At 42.2% G+C, this 19,000-nt stretch overlaps 1 protein-coding gene across 3 annotated transcripts in view; it reads right to left on the reverse strand.

Annotated features, from left to right (window-relative positions):
* amotl1 (angiomotin like 1) overlaps window positions 1-19,000 on the reverse strand; it is a 133,877-nt gene that overhangs the window by 93,869 nt on the left and 21,008 nt on the right. Inside the window, exons 1-2 of one of the 3 annotated variants that reach the window (XM_078221793.1) lie at window positions 5,377-5,649; window positions 4,622-4,663 (exon numbers count right to left, since the gene is read on the reverse strand). Coding sequence is in view for 1 of the 3 variants with exons in the window: in XM_078221791.1 (XP_078077917.1) it covers window positions 17,701-17,751 (51 nt within the window). In the remaining 2 variants the exon portion in view is untranslated. Of the gene's footprint in view, window positions 1-4,621; window positions 4,664-5,376; window positions 5,650-17,700; window positions 17,752-19,000 lie in introns of those variants that run through there. The other 2 variants (XM_078221791.1, XM_078221792.1) reach the window with 2 other exon arrangements.

Consider the following 19,000-nt stretch of genomic DNA (forward strand, 5'->3'; position numbering starts at 1 on the left):
CAGCCAAAACTCCATTCGCTGCAGCGGCACTGGAGAATCGCAGCCACGGACAAGGTTGGAGGTTTCCGGCGGAAATGTTTAGAATGCTGAAGACTTCAAATTTCAGGGGAAAGTAGTTAAAAATTAGGTGGTTAGCAGCAGGAAGAAAAGTCAGTTAAGTGTTATTTTTAATAATAAGGGCTTTTCTGGAAACAAAATGCTTAATATAAATGAGTTGCAACTAAATATGCTTATGAAGAGGAGATTGAAAAATATGGTGGAAAGACAGTTGGGTAAAATCGAAAACGAGATGGGCTTGTTAGAATCATAGAATTCTACAGCAGAGAAGAAAGGCATTCAGCCCATCAAATCCATGCCAACTCTCCACAAGATCAATTTAGCTAGGCCCACTTCCCACTTTTGAAAGCCATGATTAAATCTTCCCCAGTTACACTCTCAGGAAGTTTACTCCAGATCCTAACTCATTGCATATAAACTTTTCCTGATGTTGGTGTTGCTTCTTTGTCAATCATCTTAAATCAGTGCTCTCTGATTCGCAGCCCTTTGGCCATTGGGAACAGCTTTTCTCTATCTACTCTGTCCAGAGCCAATGTAATTGTGAACGTTTCTATCACAACTCCTCTCAATTTTCTCTTCTCTAAATAAGAACAAGCCCAGCTTCTCCAGTCTACCTAGTTAATTAAGCCCCTCATCTCTGGAACAATGTTCATATCCTTTCTGCACCCTCTCCAGAATCTTTACATCCTTCCTTAGGCGGGTGCCCAGAATTGGGACAAAAATTCCAGTTGAAGTTGAACTACAGTTTTATCATAACTTCCTTGCTTTTGAGCTCTATACCACTATTTGTAACGCTTAGAATCCCATGCACCTTTTCATTCTTTCTCAATCTGCCCTGCTACCTTCACCAATTTTTGCAAACATTCCCCCAGCTGTTTCTGCTCCTGCTCCTTTAGAGTAGTTCTATTTTATTTATATTACTTCTTCCCAGTCTTCCTACCAAAATGCATCACTTCACACTTCTTTGCATTAAATTGCGTCTGCCATATGACTGCTCATTCCATCAGCCTCTCTCCTCCCAGCTCACCACACATCCAGGTTTTGAGTCATCTGTAAAATGCTGACCAAAATATTCCTTTCCCTCAAAATTCTTGAATTTTTTAAAGTTTAGTTTATTTATTAGTGTCTCACTGCAATGAGGTGACTGTGAAAATCCCCTAGTTGCCACACCCTGGTGCCTGTTTGGCTACACTTTGGGAGAATTTAGCACGGCCAATGCACCTAACCAGCATGTCTTTTGGATTGTGGGAGGAAACCCATGCAGACCTGGGGAGAATGTGCAGACTCCGCACAGACAGTGACCCAAGCCGGGAATCGAACCTGGGTCCCTGGCGCTGTGAGGCAGCAGTGCTAACCACTGTGCCACCATTTGAAATCCTCAAAGTTCTATCAGGACTAAGCAGGGAAGATCCAAGAAGGATGCCCCTGATGGTGAAGGTGTCCAGAACCTGGGATCACACTGAGATACAGGGTAGATTGTTTAGGAGAGAGATGAGGAGAAATTTATTTACCCAGAGAATGGTCAGTCTGTGGAATTCACAACCCCAGAAAGTAGTTGAGGCCAAAGCATATGTTTTCAAGAAGCACTTAGATATAGTACTTGAGGCAAAGGGGATTAAAAGGGTATGGGAGTAGTGCAGGATCAGACTATTGAATTGGATGATCAGCCATGATCATAATGAATGGTGGAGCAGGCTCGAAGGAGCAGGAGGAGGTCATTTGGCCCTATTTTCTATGTTGCTACGTTTCTATAACATATAATAAACATTATTCCGAGGGGGTTAACGGGTCGTGTTTGGAGATGGCATCCAAATGGAGAGCTGGTGATACAGCTTTCACCTTGTTTTCTCAGAATTACGCTCATACTTTTGAATTACTGGGAAATCCTGTACTGTCACAACAGAGACTGGACAAAGCTAGAATCATGGGATTTTACTGGGTGACCTCTTACAGCAAGGTACAGGTAGGAAGATAAAAATAGATGTTGAAAGAGATTTGTGATATTGAGCAACATGAAGTTATCAGTTCTGACTGTATCAGAGACTTCTTTAGTGTGGTTTAGCAAATGGCCAACATTAGTGCATAATTAGTGAACAGTGCTGATAGAGGTCATAGAGAAAGGTGCGATTCAAATGAATCCTGTAAGAGATTCCAGACAGGAAATAGCAGTAAAGTCTCAAAAACAATTAAAACGGGCGTCATGTTGATGGAGTATATAAATAGCTTTACATAGTGTACCACGGAATAGTATAAGAGACAGATTGTTTAACGACTCCCCAAATTGAGCTCCTGATCTCAGATGAACTGTGCTGAGCCATCTAGTATGGAGCAAAATTTTGGGGCAGTACAATACTCATTGTAATTAATAATTTGCAAATGGAACAAATTAAAAATGTACAAAATGTGCAATTTGAGAATCATCTCCTATGAAAAATGTGGCACGTGCAAAGAAGACCATATAGGGAGAAACCAATAACAAAAAAATCCACTTTAAAAGATACTTAATTTTTTTTTGTTCATAGAATGTGGGTGTCGCTGGCTGGGCCAGCATTTATTGCCCATCCCTGAGGGCAATTAGGAGTCAACCACGTTGCTGTCACAAGTTGGCCACATGTTGGAGTCACATGTAGGCCAGGCCAGGTAGGGATGGCAGTTTCCTTCCCTAAAGGGTATTAGTGAACCAGATGGGTTTTTATGACAATCAACAATGATTTAACGGTTATCGTTAATTTTTTATTGAATTCAACTTTCACTATCTGCCTTGGGTGGGAATTGAACCTGGGTCCCCAAAGCATTACCTTGGGTCTCTGGATTACTAGTCCAGCAACAATATCACTACACCACTACCACCTCTTAACTGTTGCGTAAAAAACTTGGTATTTTCACAGGGTTTTTTGAAATTATAAAACTACTTAAACTGCAAGGAACCTTTTTGTAGGCAGTAAATGGGAAGGAGTAATGGTGGAGTGCAGGATGGTTGGTAGGACCATTGGCAGCAACCATCCAGAAAAGACAGAGTTGACAATTTTGTGGGCCGCCCATATTGACACAATAGGCAAGCTGCCAACACAAAATAACATTCCCATTGGCATTGACCAATATGGAGGTGGTGTTTGTGTTGGATAGAGAGAACCAATAGCATTGGTTTGGCAGATTACGATTGCACAATGTAAAACTTTTATAAATAGTTATAACAAAAACTTGCATTTATTTAGCACCTTGACATGGTGAAATATTCCAAAACACTTCCGAGAATTGTAATTAGACAAAAAAGGAGATATTCGAGCTAAAGGAGGAGATATTCAGATTGGTTCCGAAAAGTTTCATTTTAAGATATTCCTTGAAATATATGTCAATGAGGAGAGAGGTAAAAGAGGTGGATGAGGGAGAGAATTGCAGAGTTTAGCACTGAGCGAATGAAGGTACGACCAGCAATGGTAAGGTAAAATAACTCTGGGATGTACAAGGGGCCAGGAGGAACAGACAGTTCTCAAAGAGGGTTGTGGGACTGCATAACGGAGATGGAGAGGACCAAGGTCAAAATCATGAATTTAAAAAAATCACCAAGATGTTAGTAATCCAAGAGCCAATGTAATAATTGAGCAGAAATGTTGAGCATGGGACTTGGTGCAAATTAGGATATGGAGAGCACAATTCTGGATGAGCTGAACTCTACAGGGGTGGAAAAGCAGAGACCAACCAGAAGAGCATTGAAATAGTCAAGCCTCGAGGTAATAAAACGTAGGGACGCAGGTTTTAACAGCAGATGGGCTGAGGCAGGCAGATACAGGCTCAACTATTTCAGATGGAGGTGGAAGCAAGCAATCTCGGTGATGGAAAAGGACCCTCAGAAATTCAGCAGAGGCTCAAATAGAATGCTCAGATTGCAAGCAGTGAAGATGGCGCCAGAGCAAGGCAACTTCTTGCGAGCTGTCCCCACCATACCTTCTAATTCTATCTTTTACTCTCTCGTTCTATGCCTTTAAAGCTTAATTAGCTTATCTTTCTCTACACCCTAGCTATGACTGTAACACTATATTCTTCCCCTTTCCTTTTCCCGTGTACTTTATGAACTGTATGCTTTGTGTAGCGCACAAGAAACAATACATTTCATTGTATCCCAATACATGTGACAATAATAAAATCAGTCACATTCAGACTGAGACAGTGACAATGGAGGGAGATGGAAAAAGTCTTTAAAAACTTCGTGCAGCTTAGCTTGCAAGCAGCTAAAGTTCCCTCAGTACTGCTAGAAATGGGTATCATTGCCATACTCTCCATGGTTGGAAAGATTAGGAAATTGTTGTAATCAGACTGTTAGGGGGAAAATGGCCCCTATTTCAATGTGTGTTTATAAGACTCCCGCCAGGTTCTGGCTACCAGGGTTGAAGTGCACCTGAAGATCAGTCAAACAACAGGGGACAGGACTAGTTAGCGGATTACATTTTTCCCCCGTTTTTTTTTACGCACAGGTTACACACGAGCTGAAAAATCACCCCCAGTTTCTTCTTTCTTGTGAACAGGCCTGTCACAGCTGAGAATTGCTTCAAAAAAATAACTTTACCTTTGACTGAACACAATGTAGAAAATGAAAAAGTTTCATCCGCTGGAAAAGAAAAGGAGTGTGTTTTAGAACTATTTTACCATGAGAAGGTTCAACACCATCTCCTGTGAGAAACAAAACTGAGGCAAAGCAGTGAGTGAGGGGCCAGGGGCAGGCACAAGCAGCCTTTGTACAAAGTCTGAACTCATTCTCAGTTCTAGAAAAAAATTACAAACGGGAGAACTTAAAATGTGGCCAACTCCAATTACAATTCTGAAGTATTAATAAAACAATAAGTAGACTGAAACAAGAACTAAGTTAATGTAAATTTACATGGTTAGGAGTGAATTCTACAAAATGACAAAACATAAAAAAGAGTTCATGTTACAAGTGGAAGCCACACATTTTGGACTCTTTTCCCCACTTGTTTTTGCAATGATTTTTTATCGGTCCCTTTGTGATCTTAATCGCGGTATATTAACGGATGTGAGAGAGTGACAAGCGTATTCAGAAGCAGGCTAACTGTAAACATGTCGGTGATCTGGCAGCTGACACCTCCTCGCATGGGCGCTCCTCATTCATCAGCCGCCAGCCAGAGGGGAAAACACGGTGCTGGAGCTCACACTAACTCCACATTTCCTCACTGCACAACTCTCACCCCCCCCCCCTCCCTCCCTCCGCCAACAGCACAGAGCAACACACAGAACCAAGCAACACTCTCTAAACTTTCATCACCTTCCACAAACTTTGTCCACTCGACACATTAAACTTATTACCTTCAGCTCCCTCCTCCAAGAAAGAAGTTTCTCAGCGTTTGCCGCAAATTGCAATCTGCCCCCAATCCATGTAATTTCCAATTTTCCCCACCCCCGTCCCCCAAAATCTCGACCAAAGCTAGAAGGGGCAACGGGCCGGGTTGACCTCAAGTCTAATGCAGAGAAAATGGCTTTAGTCGGAGAGCAGCAGCACCAAGAAACCAACAATCAGCCCCATTCACATCGGAATGAGAGGAATGTCAGCGCTTTACCTACTGCACCAGAGCGTGGGCCGGCGAGGTCCTAGCGCCTGTTGCTGCCTGAACTACCACAAGCTCCAGCCCGAAGTAGGGACAGTTGACAAAATTGCTGAAGATTACAGTCGCGACCTTAAAGAACTGTTGGAATTTTTCAAATCATCTGAAATAAAAGTTCTACCTCCAAAACACAATAATAAGGAACGTCTAACTGCAAGATAGCAAAGTTTAAAGTTTATTTATTAGTGTAACAAGTAGGCTTACATTAACACTGCAATGAAGTTACTGTGAAAATCCCCTAATCTCCACACTCCAGCACCTGTTCAGGTACACTGGGGAAAAATCAAATACAGCCAATGCACCTAACCAGCACGTCTTTTGGACTGTGGGACTGCACCCGGAGGAAACCCATGGAGACACGGGAAGAACGTGCACACTCCGCACGGACAGTGACCCAAGCTGGGAATCAAACCCAGGTCCCTGGCTCTGTGAGGCAGCAGTACTAACCACTGTGCCACCGTGACACCCTATGAACACTTTCAGACTATTCAAATTTTAACTCTTGCTATTAAATGAGTTTGATATCATAACAATATTTAAGATTTGCAATGTGTTGATGTCATGGGAACAGTACGAATATGGTGCAGGCCAGAGGGGAACCTGAGCAGAGGGTTTTTGATATTGTGACACAGAGAGACTACCAACAGATCCCAGGACCAGTCAAGAAAGAGTTTTACCTCCTGTAATATGGAAAGGGATTCAGTGTTGTCAGTATAAAAGAGGGAAACAGAGTGTCTGTGGAATTCTAGACAACTGGATTTTCCTCTGATTAGTACCTGGGAGGTATTAATTTCTGTATTACCAAAACAGATGGATCTTCTAGATTTTAGCAGCACTAGTACAGTAACTTTTAATAATCATATCTCTCAATGGTCTTGTGTGTCTCATCTCCTTATTTCCACAACCTTTCCCTTTTCTCTTATGCTTGCCACATTCCTTATTTTGTCTTTTGACAATGCTTTTCTTGGATAGCTGCTTGTTTTACATGCATTTATGGGCTCCTTGCATTTCTCTCAAATATGTGACTATGTTTTATATTCTCTGTTTATCTTCCGTATTAATAGTGCTCTGCTACTTCAATTCCTATAAGCTCTTGTGGCAATAAAATTATTTCCAAAAAATAAGTACCATCATAAAATCACTACAGTGCAGAAGGAGGCCATTCGGTCCACTGAGCCTGCACTGGCAACAATCCCATCAAGGCCTTATCCCCGTAACCCCACGTATTTACCCTGCTAACCTCCCTGACACTTAGGGCAATTTAACATGGTCAATCAATCTAACCCACAAATCTTCGGACTGTGGGAGAAAACCGAGCACTCGGAGAAAACCCACACAAACATGGGAAGAACATGCAAACACCTCGCAGTCACCTGAGGCCGGAATTGAATCTGGGGCTCTGGCACTGTGAGGCAGCAATGCTACTGTGCCACCCTGCCACCCATCAAGTATCAAACTATCAAATCATGTGTCAATATTATTTGTGCTTTAAAAATAAGTTTGGAGAATATATTTATTGCAAGTCACAGCCCTTGTTTGTTTAAATTGAGGATACAGATGAGCGACATTGATTTTCCTGACTCCTCCCTGCCATTCCTGTTGGGCTGACACCATTGGTATACTGTCAATATTGTACCGATTCAACACCCAATCCCGCCTACTTAGATTTACATATGGATCACAGGAGGACCAATCCTAAAGATATTTGAACACAGGAAATATGGAGAGGGGATTGTGCAGGCAGTGTGGTTACATGACATTGTCACACTGACATTCAGCCCGATCCTACCAGAAGTGTCATTGAAATAAATCGATTCACAATAGCAACGTAATTATTGTAAAAGCATGGTTCTAAAGTCATTTTAAAAAATATTTTTCTGGAAACTTATTCATTTAAAATTTTTAAAAATAACTCATGGGTGGGGAGAACTGGTTCCCCTGATGGGGCCGTGGGATTCTCTGGGATTAGTTTTTAGGTTTATTTATTAGAGTCACAAGTAGGCTTACATTAACACTGCAATGAAGTTACTGTGAAAATCCCCTAGTCACCATACTCCGGCGCCTGTTCACTGAGGGAGAATTTATCTAACCAGCACATCTTTTGGTTTTGACTGTGGGAGGAAAGAGCACCCGGAAGAAACCCACGCAGATAAGGGGAGAACATGCAGACTCCACACAGACAGTGACCCAAGCCAGGAATTGAACCTGAGTCCCTGACACTGTGAGGCAGCAGTGCTAACCACTGTGCCACCACCAAGCAGAAAAGGGATAATGAGTCTAGGGATGTGACACAATTTTCCACATGCCAGTTGTGGCTCAGTTGCTGGCAGTCAGAAGTTTGTGGGTTCACTCCAGGGATTTGAACACAAATATCAAGAGTGACACTCACTCCAGTGAGGGAGTAACATACTGCCAGAGACCATCTTTTGGATGAGACATTAAACCAAGGTCCTGTTTGCCTCATCAGGTATACATAAATGATCTCATGGCATTATTTCATAGAAGAGCAGAGAATTATACCTGGTGTCCTCACCAATATTTATCCCTCAAACAACATCAGAAAAGCAAATTTCATTACACTGATATCAATAGGAAGGTGTGATGTCCTCCATCATCACATTCAACCCCATTGTCTGAACGTTTTCATGGTTCATTGTTCTCATGAGGGGAACCTGACAAAGTGATTTTTATGGGTATTACTTACCAAACATGCATGTACAATCTCCATAAAAGCAAATTATATAGAGCTGACATTTTGAGTCAAAGCTTTGACAAAGGGTCATCTGGACTTGAAACATCAGCTCTTTTCTCTCCTTACAGATGCTGCCAGACCTGCTGAGATGTACAATCTATATTTTATGTACTTTTGGTTTATCTATGATCCTCAGTGAAAAAGTGATCAATGTATGTATCAAACTAATGGACAGAGCATCAGTAAACACTGATTGTAACTTCCACACATAGAATTTCAGGCATTTCTATGATATCAGGTGATTATCTGCCGCTTTGGCTGAAAGAATTCAAGCTCCTCTAACCCCCTTCCCCTGTTCCTTGACTAATTCTCACTGGTTATATTTCTTGTGCTAATTTTAAGCTGTAAATAGAGATATATAGCCACATGAAAAGATGCATGTGATGGGTCACACATGATGGAGAATTGAATTTAAGGGTTCATCTATTAAGAAATAAAGAAATCCATTCTTGTACAGTATTCCATTTAACACAGTAGGGAAATGTTAACAGTCTATCATTGTGGCATATCAATTATTTTAAAAAGTTTAATCCAGAGGTGCACATTTTTAAAACGAAGTTTAACAGTGTAAAAGGCATTAAAATAAAGAAGACTTCCTCACACAAAAACAGAAAATGCTGGAAAATCTCAGCAAGTCTGACAGCACTTGTGGAGAGAGAATAGAGCCTACGTTTCAAGTCTAGCTCTATTCTCTCTCCACAGAAGCTATCAGACCTGCTGAGATATTCCAGCATTTTCTATTTATGTTTCAGATTCCAGTATCCACAGTATTTTGCTTTAAAAAAACTTCCTGTTGTTTAGTAATGTGGCAAATATGACTTTTTGAAACCATTTACAATATATTTATACCTGGTGAGGTTTCTCCTCTTCCACCCACACTGGAGATGTTCATTTTCTAGCAAGGGTCATCAAACAAAAACAATGATCGAGTAGCCAGGCTGATTTTCGCTTTCTTAGTTCAGTGTTTTCAATGTATATTATACAAAATCCTAATGTTATCCCACTTGAAATGTGTTAATTCAGCATAGAGCTGAATACTAAGCAGGAAGGTAGCAATTCAAATTAAGCAAACATTAAGAATTCTACAATTCCAAAGAAGGGTCATAGTGGACTTGTAATGGTAAATCTGTATCTCTCTCCTTGGATGCTGTCAGACTTGCTGAGTTTTTCCAACGTTTTTTGTTTTCATATTATAAAATAATTATTAAATTTGGACATTATTATTTTAACATAATTCCTATTTTATAACCCACAAGTAGTTCAGATGTTCCATATGTCTTGTAGGGTTTTCAACAATGTTCTTAATAGTGCAATTGAAGATCATAAAACAGGTGGGCATAGAAATCGGTTTGCACTATTATGCCAAAGCAAATGAGATGCAGGGAGTAATCACTAATGGGTAGGCCTGAAGCGCACACATATATTGGGCCTTTGGGCTGCTGAACTGCAAATCCCCAGGCAGCTCACCAACAAAGAGCTATTTAATTTTGGACCACTGTGTCATTAATAGCAACTTCTGAGTGAATCCTGGAGCAGAGGTGATTGGGAAAGACAGGTATGACCAGGAAAGGGTCAGGACAGGATCAGAAGGGGGAAGGAGATCAGGAGAAAGGGAGTGACTGCAAAATGAAAGAAGAATCACGAGGGAAGGGGATGACCAACAGAAGAGGGGAAAATAATTAAAGCAATACTTGCATTTATATATCACCTTTCATGATGCCCCAAAGAACCATACAGCCAATGAAGTACATTTTGAAGTGTAGTCACTGGTATAATTGAGGAAACACAGCAGCCAATGCACAGCAAGCTCCCACAAACACAAATACAATGATGGCCAGATTATCTGCTTCAATGTTGCTGGTTGAAGAAAACTACAAGGAAGTCACTTCTGGGTGACTGCTGCATGTACTCTGTCAAATTGCTCATGAGGCACAGGTGGCTGCCTGGAAGGAGACTGCCTGCGTGGCTTGTGGCCTGGACAGACCACTGGAAAATGGGAGTGAGGCAGAGCAACTTAATATTGTTGTTAAAAATGACTGGTACAGTGGTTACCAAGCCAGGAACACTGCACAAAAAGGTAGCAACCCCTGCCCCCTAGTGGGTTATAAAGTGATCAGGTAGATATTTTTTACTTTTTAAGGACTGTCTGTCAGGGGATTGTTTTCTTTTGATTATTATTTATTGATAAGATTTTTTTTAATAACACACATTTTATTAAATAATTGATTACTTTATTTGTTCCAACACCAGTTTTTGTGACTGCATTTGGGTCAGTTGTTCTGTCGTAGATAATTTAGAAAAAGATTTGTTTGCAAGAAATAGCAAGCTTTTTTTAAGCAGAACCTCATTGATCTCAAAACATTAAAGCAGACAAACAAAAATATAAAATATATCATCCTTTTTTCATCCAATGAAGGGGCCCTGAATGTCTGTGGATCCAAACTTTATTGGTTCAAAAAAATATATCGGGGGCGATTCTCCCATCCCACTGTGCTGCTCTAGCAGTGTAACGGGCCGGGAGACATCAGCGGAGGCTGTTTAGCGGGCTCCCCACTGGGCACCACGGTCTGCATGTGTTTCTGGCTAGAAATCGGCGCAGAGTTGAATGAATCATGCAAATTATCATTACCATATCATTTATGGGCCTGGGACTGAAGTCTCTAGGCCTGCTATTGTCTCCCCCACCCCCCCACATGAAGGCCATGGAGGCCCCCCCAGGAGGTCAGGGGTAAGCGGGGGTGCCCCATGGGTATTGCCAGCTTGGCAGTGCCAGCCTGATCCCTGGCACTGCCCAAGGGGCAAAGTGGCAGTGCCCAGGGGGCACCTTGGCACTGCCCAACAGGCATCGGGCAGTGCCAAGGGGCAAGGCCATCAAGACGGCAATTGGTGGTAGTGTGGGGTCCCGCTGCCAATCTGCATTTGGGATTGTAGGCAGAGGATCGAGGTGGGCCGGGGCGGGGTAGTTCAGGGCTGGCCTGGACACATCCGGAAGGCCAGCGATCAGGGCGTGAGGTCGCACGACCAGCGATGTGGGGTCGCAGGACTGGCCAGCAATTGGGAGGCTGGCAGTGTGGGATTACTGCGCATGCACTGTGACCTGCTGCTGGCCTTTCCGTCGGGAATAGGCCACACCCCCATATTTTTAGCGTGATTCATGCTAGGACACTCTATGATGCACAAAATGTGGGCGTTTTACTCCAGTTTTTACGTGAATTCGGCACTTAGAACTTTTTGGGAGAATCCCACCCATGGACTTACTAGCAAATGGAATTAGGCACCCTTGAGGTGCAGTAGACATATTCCTATATATTCACATAAACTAGATCATTAACTATTTTATAAAATGTGCTTTATTAAAGTAAGTCAATAGGGGTGATAATGCAGGAATGATTTGTATTCAGTACACAATAACGGTCTTTTAGCATTTTAGGACAGAACTTCAAAGTTGGTGGAGTGGGCAGACAGGGGACAGATGAATCTCAATGTGGATAAATGTGAGATGATGCATTTTGGTACGAAGAACATGGAGAGAGAATATACAATAAAGGGCACCATTCTAAAAGGAATGCAGGAGCAGAGGAACCTGGGGTGTCCCTCTGTGCAAAAGTCATTGATGGTGGCAAGACAGGTTGAGAGCACAGTTAATAAAGCATCCTGGGGGCATGGAGTAAACCTTTTCACATAGTGAGTGGTCTAAGTCTGGGATGCACTGCCTGAGAGTGTGGTGGAGGCAGTTTAATCAAAGCATTCAAAAGGGAATTTCTGAAAAGGAGGAATGTGTAGAGAGAAGGCGGGAGAATGGAACAAAATGAACTGCTTATTCAGAGAGCCAGTGCAGACACAATGGGCTGCATGACCTCCTTCTGTGCTGTAACAATTCTGTGATTTTGTGAGAAGAACCAAAACATTTTGCAGTTAGCCAGGGATGGCACTGGAAAACCAAGGAAGTGAACTTCTCGGGGTTCTCCTGATTATCTACATAACTTTGGCCGAGAGCCACAGAAACCCGGGAAATATGGCGTGGGCACACTTTCGACTCATTTCCAGGATATCTGCAGCTCTTTCAATGAAGTTATCGTGGACAACAGCAGCAACAACAACATACAATTATATTGTACCTTTGTACTTAATAAAATTGCATAAAACAGCATTTGACACCAAGTCCTGCAGGGTGATATTAGGACATATTACGCAAAGCTTGGTCAAAGAGGTTTTAAGAAGCATTTTAAAGGAAGAAAGAAATGTAGCGAGGAAGCTTAAGGTGGGTATTCCAGAGCTTAGGTCTAGTCAGCTGAAACCACAGCCACCTATGGTGGAGTGATTCAACTGGTGATAATCAAGAGGCCAGAATTAGAGGAGTGCAGATAGCTTCTACAAATACATAAAGGGCAAAAGAGTAACAAGGGAGAGAGTAGGGCCTCTTAAGGATCAACAAGGTAATCTATATGCGGATCCATAAGAGATGGGTGAGATCCTAAATTAATATTTCTCATCAGTATTTACTGTTGAGAAAACATGGATGTTAGGGAACTTGGGGAATTAAATATTGATGTCTTGAGGAGTGTACATATTACAGAGAAGGAGGTGCTGGAAGTCTTAAAGCGCATCAAGGTAGATAAATCTGCAGGACCTGATGAAGTGTATCACAGGACATTGTGGGAGACTAGGGAGGAAATTGCGGGACCCCTAGCAGAGATATTTGAATCATCGATAGTCACAGGTGAGGTTCCTGAAGATTGGAGAGTGGCAAATGTTGTGCCTTTGTTTAAAAAGGGCTGCAGGGAAAAGCCTGGGAACTACAGGCCAGTTAGCCTCACATTTGTGGTGGGTAAATTGTTGGAAGGTATTTTGAGAGACAGGATCTACAGGCATTTAGAGATGCAAGGACTGATTATGGACAGTCAGCATGGCTTTGTGAGTGGAAAATCATGTCTCACAAATTTGATTGAGTTTTTTGAAGGGGTAACCAAAAAGGTAGATGAGGGCAGTGCAGTTGATGTTGTCTACATGGACTTTAGCAAGGCCTTTGACAAGGTACCGCATGGTAGGTTGTTGCATAAAGTTAAATCTCACAGGATCCAGGGTGAGGTATCTAAATGGATACAAAATTGGCTTCTTGACAGAAGCCAGAGGGTGGTTGTAGAGAGTTGTTTTTCAAACTGGAGGCCTGTGACTAGCGGTGTGCCTCAGGGATCAGTGCTGGGCCCACTGTTATTTGTCATTTATATTAATGATTTGGATGAGAATATACGGGGCATGGTTAGTAAGTTTGCAGATGACACCAAGATTGGTGGCATGGTGGACAGTGAGGAAGGTATCTCCAATTGCAGCGGGATCTTGATCAATTGGGCCAGTGGGCTGACGCATGGCAGATGAAGTTTAATTTAGACAAATGCGAGGTGATGCATTTTGGTAGATTGAACCAGGGCAGGACTTACTCAGTTAATGGTAGGGTGTTGGGGAGAGTTACAGAACAAAGAGATCTGGGGGTGCATGTTCATAGCTCCTTGAAAGTGGAGTCACAGGTGGACAGAGTGGTGAAGAAGGCATTTAGCATGCTTGGTTTCATCGGTCAGAACATTGAATACAGGAGTTGGGACGTGTTGTTGAAGTTGTACAAGACACTGGTAAGGCCATACTTGGAATACTGTGTGCAATTCTGGTCACCCTGTCATAGAAAGGATATTATTAAACTAGAAAGAGTGCAGAAAAGATTTACTAGGATGCTACCGGGACTTGATGGATTGAGTTATAAGGAGAGGCTGGATAGACTGGGACTTTTTTGTCTGGAGCGTAGGAGGCTGAGGGGTGACCTTACAGAGGTCTATAAAATAATGAGGGGCATAGACAAGATAGATAGTCAATATCTTTTCCCAATGGTAGGGGAGTCTAAAACTAGAAGGCATAGGTTTAAGGTGAGAGGGGGGAGATACAAAAGTGTCCAGAGGGGCAATTTTTTCACACAGAGGGTGGTGAGTGTCTGGAACAAGCTGCCAGAGGTAGTAGTAGAGGCAGGTACAATTTTATCTTTTAAAAAGCATTTAGATAGTTACATGGGTACGATGGGTATAGAGGGATATGGGCCAAATGTGGGCAATTGGGATTAGTTTTGGAGTTTTAAAAAAAAGGGCGGCATGGACAAGTTGGGCCGAAGGGCCTGTTTCCATGCTGTAAACCTCTATGATTCTATGATCTCAGAAACCTGTAGGGCTGGGGAATGTTCAGAGATAGGAAAGTGGGGAGGCTGAAGAGGGAATTGAAAACAAGAATGGAAATTTAACTGGTAGTCAATGTAGCGAGCATAGTGGTGAAAGGTAAAAGGGACTTGGTGCAAGTTAGGACATAGACACTTGAGGTTTGGATGACCTCAAGTTTACAGAATTAGAATGTGGGAACCAATCAGGAATGTCTGGAGATAGTTAAGTTTAGAAGTAACAAAGGTGTGGATGAGAACTTCTGCAGCAGATGAGCTGTTAAAGGGGTAGAGTTGAGTGATGTGTCAGATCTGGAAATAGTTGGTCATAGTGATGGCATGTATACATAGGAAAAAGCTCACCCCAGGTGCAAACCCGACGCCAAGATTGTGAATGGACTGGTTCAGACTTGGGCAGTTGCCAGGGGAGACAGATGGAGTCAGTAGCTAGGGACACTGAAGACAGATAAGTAATTATGTATGCAGAGTTTAAAAAATGTAATAATTCACAATTATATTATGTAACCTACCTCAATCTGTACAGCACTCAGGCAGTCCCACCAGAGATTGTTCTGATAGAGGGTCATCTCTCTCCATAGATGCTGAGCTGCTGATAATTTCCAGCATTTTCTGTTTTTATTTCAGATTTCCAGCATCTGCAGTATTTTGCTTTTGTACCACAGACTGTGTTTATCTTACTTTTACTTCCAGCAGTGCTGGGGGTGCAGACTAACTCTTTGAGAGAGTCTCCATGTTGTTGCTCCTCTGTCCATCAGTGGCAACACCCCTGATTTTGGTAGCAATTCATAGCCTGTGATCAAACACTATCGTACTGGCTGAGGTTATTCATGAAGGCCACATCTTCTCAATCTTGCCCCTTGCCTGAGGATCCTCGGGTTAAATCACCACCAGTCAGCTCTCCCCCTCAAAGGGGAGAGCAGCCTAAGGTCACCTGGGACTATGGAAACTTTACCTGATCAAACACTCGATTAAAGGCCAGAATCTTACCACAATTCGCAACGGTGGGATTTTCCCATCCCGCTGCAGTGAACGGAGATTTGACTGGCTGCCAAATTCTCCGACCATGCCACGCTTCCGCTGCAGCAAGAACGGCCAGTAAGATCACGCCCAGTGTCTTTGATTTTCCTGTGATGACTCTGTAGTCATTTTTCAGTCACTATACGTAAAATACATTGAAAATGGTAGTTGCATCACAACACTCCATACAATATCTATTACCTCTGTGCATGGTACTGTGGCAGAACATTCAGTGTTGACACATCTCCTTGTGCCCTTTCATTTACAATGTCATATTACTCGCTATTGATCTCTGCGTTTGAGCAGAACAGGAACAGTAAACAAAGAGCAGGAGATGAAAAAGCGAGACAGAATGAGTAGCAGTACAATGTGGATCCTCCCAAAATTTGGACCAGTTTCGTTGGTTAAAATCAAAATTGGGACAGTAAAAGTTTGTTAAAATTGGGCACTCATATCTTGTAGAAATAGAGCAATAATCGTGCAAGATAGCAATTGGTGGAATACATTCAAATAGAGGTTTTTGTCATCTTGAGCCTCGATTAGGGAAATCTTTACTCCTCCAATTTGGAGAGTGACACTCGCTTTGCGACTCCCCTCACAGTTCAAGCTTGGCAACATTGCTCTCAGTTTCATCATAGTTCAACCCCAATGCCAGACCAATCTCCTCGTACTTCAATCCTCATACCCCTTGCAAAGATATACTTTCACAGACTTCATTAATGAATGCAAAAGGTATTTATCATTCAGAATTGTACAACAGCCTCATGACTGTAGCTAGCTCCCAATTTATCTCTTTGTTTAGGAGTCTCCCGCACCATGGGGTGATTCCGCACTATGGCCGGAATTTTACCGGCATGCCCGCCCCGATTCTAGGGGTGGGCGAGGATCAAAGAACGGCATTTTCCATTGGCTTCAGGCGGGATCGTACGAACCTCGGGCGGACGTGCCGGTAAAATTCTGCCCTGTGTCCCGATTGGTCACACAGGCCATGTGACCCCATCTCAGCTGTGTTGCCCTTAAAGGGACAATCACCACACCCCTTCGTCCCGTTTTGGCCTCATTGAGTAGAATTTGGGCTTTGGATTCCAGACCGTTGAATAGATTTTGGCCTGTCCCCATAGCATCTCCACCCTCTTCCTTTTGACCTACTCTTCTCCCTCTCTGCCCTCTCCTCCATCTCTATCCCTTTTTTTTGTTGCCTCCTCCCCCAATTTCCACCCTTTCTCCCTCTGGTGTGGCACAGTGGTTAGCACTGCTGCCTCTCGATGCCAAGGACCTGGGTTCAATTCCTGGCTTGGGCCATTGTCTGTGTGGAGTCTGCACGTTCCTCTCATGTCTGCGCGGGTTTCCTCTGGGTGCTCTGGTTTCCTCCCGCAGTCCAAAAGATGTACTGGTTAGGTGCATTGGCCATGCTAAATTCTCCCACTGTGTACCCAAACAGGCGCCGGAGTGTGGCGACTCGGGGATTTTCACAGTAACTTCATTGCAGTGTTAATGTAAGCCTACTTGTGAAACTAATAAATAAACTTTATTCCCCACTCTTTTTCTCATTTCCCATTGTTGCCGCTCTTCGCCAATATGCCCCCTTTCTAAACATTTTCTCCTCAACTGCCTTGGTCTAATTACCCCATTGTTTTACCCAACTGGGTGTGAATATTGCACTTGGCCTTAGCTCTCTCTGAGCGGCGCCACTGAAGATCAATTAGTACTGCGCGATACAAGTTCTGTGTAGTAAGGTTTCTGTAAGTGTAATACTTTAAGTCTCGTACTCCCCAGTATATCACATAATTCTTTTCCTGAACACATTTTGTATTCTCAGTTTATGCCATTTAAACTCCCTCATTTAAATTACTGCCTTGTTCTTGATTCATAATTACTTAACAGCTTATCAACTTTTCAAATAGATCTACTATTAAGCAGTGAATAATACACCAATTAGTACAAGCCATCATTGCTCTGTGGTAATTCCTGCCTCAGAATAAATTATTGGCATTAGTAATCATGGTGTTATCAATACATAGGTGTTCTAAGTGTACCAGTCTCACCTATTTGATTGCAATCCCTCTGAGCAGATAGCAGTTCTGAGGTGACATCTTCTGTATGAGAGAAATACACTTTGATAAGTTTTCTTTCAAACATTTTGTGTTATATGACATTAATGAAACGAAAAAAGAATTATGTTTACTTTCATGTAAGCTTTTACTTGTATTTATCAATTCTTCTCACAATGCTTTGGAAATATATTACATTATATTGTAAAATATGTTGTAAAATATATAGCAAATGTAACTTTTTCATTCAAAAAGGGAGGGAGACAGAAAGCAGGAAACTACAAACCAGTTAGCTTCACACTGTTGGGGTGGGGGAGTGGGGGCGTCGGTGGGTAGGAAAGAGACATTCAAAGCTATTATTAAAGACATTACAGTAGGGCACTTAGAAAAAAATCATGGTTTTGTGAAACGGAAATCATGTTTAACCAATGTATTTGAGTTCTTTGAAGCAGCAAAATGATTTGATTTGATTTGATTTGGTATTGTCACATGTATTAGCATACAGTGAAAAGTATTGTTTCTTAAGCGCTATACAGATGTATTGCAGATAAATGGGAACCAGGGGATGTACTCTACTTAGATTTCTAGATAAGCAATTGATAAAGTGCCACATCAAAGATTATTGTGGAAAATAGAAGCTCATGGTGGAGGGGGTAACATATTGGCATGGATAGAAGTTTGGCTAGCTAACAGGGAACAGAGAGTAGGTATAAATGGGACATTTTTCTGTTTGGCAAGATATAATGTGCCACAGGGATCAGTGCTGGGGCCTCAACATTTTAGAACTTATATAAATAATTTTGATGAAGGGACCAACTGTCTTGTTGTTAAATTTGCTGATGTCACAAAGATAGATAAGAAAGTAAGTTGTGAAGTGGACATAAGGAGCCTAAAAGGGATATAGATAAGTTAAATGAATGGGCAAAGATCTGGCAAATGGCGTATAATAATATAATGTGAAATTGTCCATTTTGGTAGGAAGAATAGAAAAGAAGCATATTATCTAAATGGCGAGGGACAGCAGAGCTCTGAGATGCAGAGGAATCTGGGTGTATGAGTCACAAAAGGTTAGCATGAAGGTACAGCGAATAATCAGGAAAACTAATAGAATGTTATTATTTATTGCAAGAAGATTTGAATACTAAAGGAGGGAAGTTATGCTTCAGTTATATAGAGCGCCAGTGAGACCACATTTGGAGTATTGACCTCCTTATTAAAGGAAGGATGAAAATGCATCCAAAGCAGTTTAGAGAAGGTTTCCTAGTCTAATACCCAGAAAGAGCATGTTGCCTTG

This window comes from Mustelus asterias, chromosome 10, assembly GCF_964213995.1.
Source record: "Mustelus asterias chromosome 10, sMusAst1.hap1.1, whole genome shotgun sequence".
Lineage (NCBI taxonomy): Eukaryota > Metazoa > Chordata > Chondrichthyes > Carcharhiniformes > Triakidae > Mustelus > Mustelus asterias.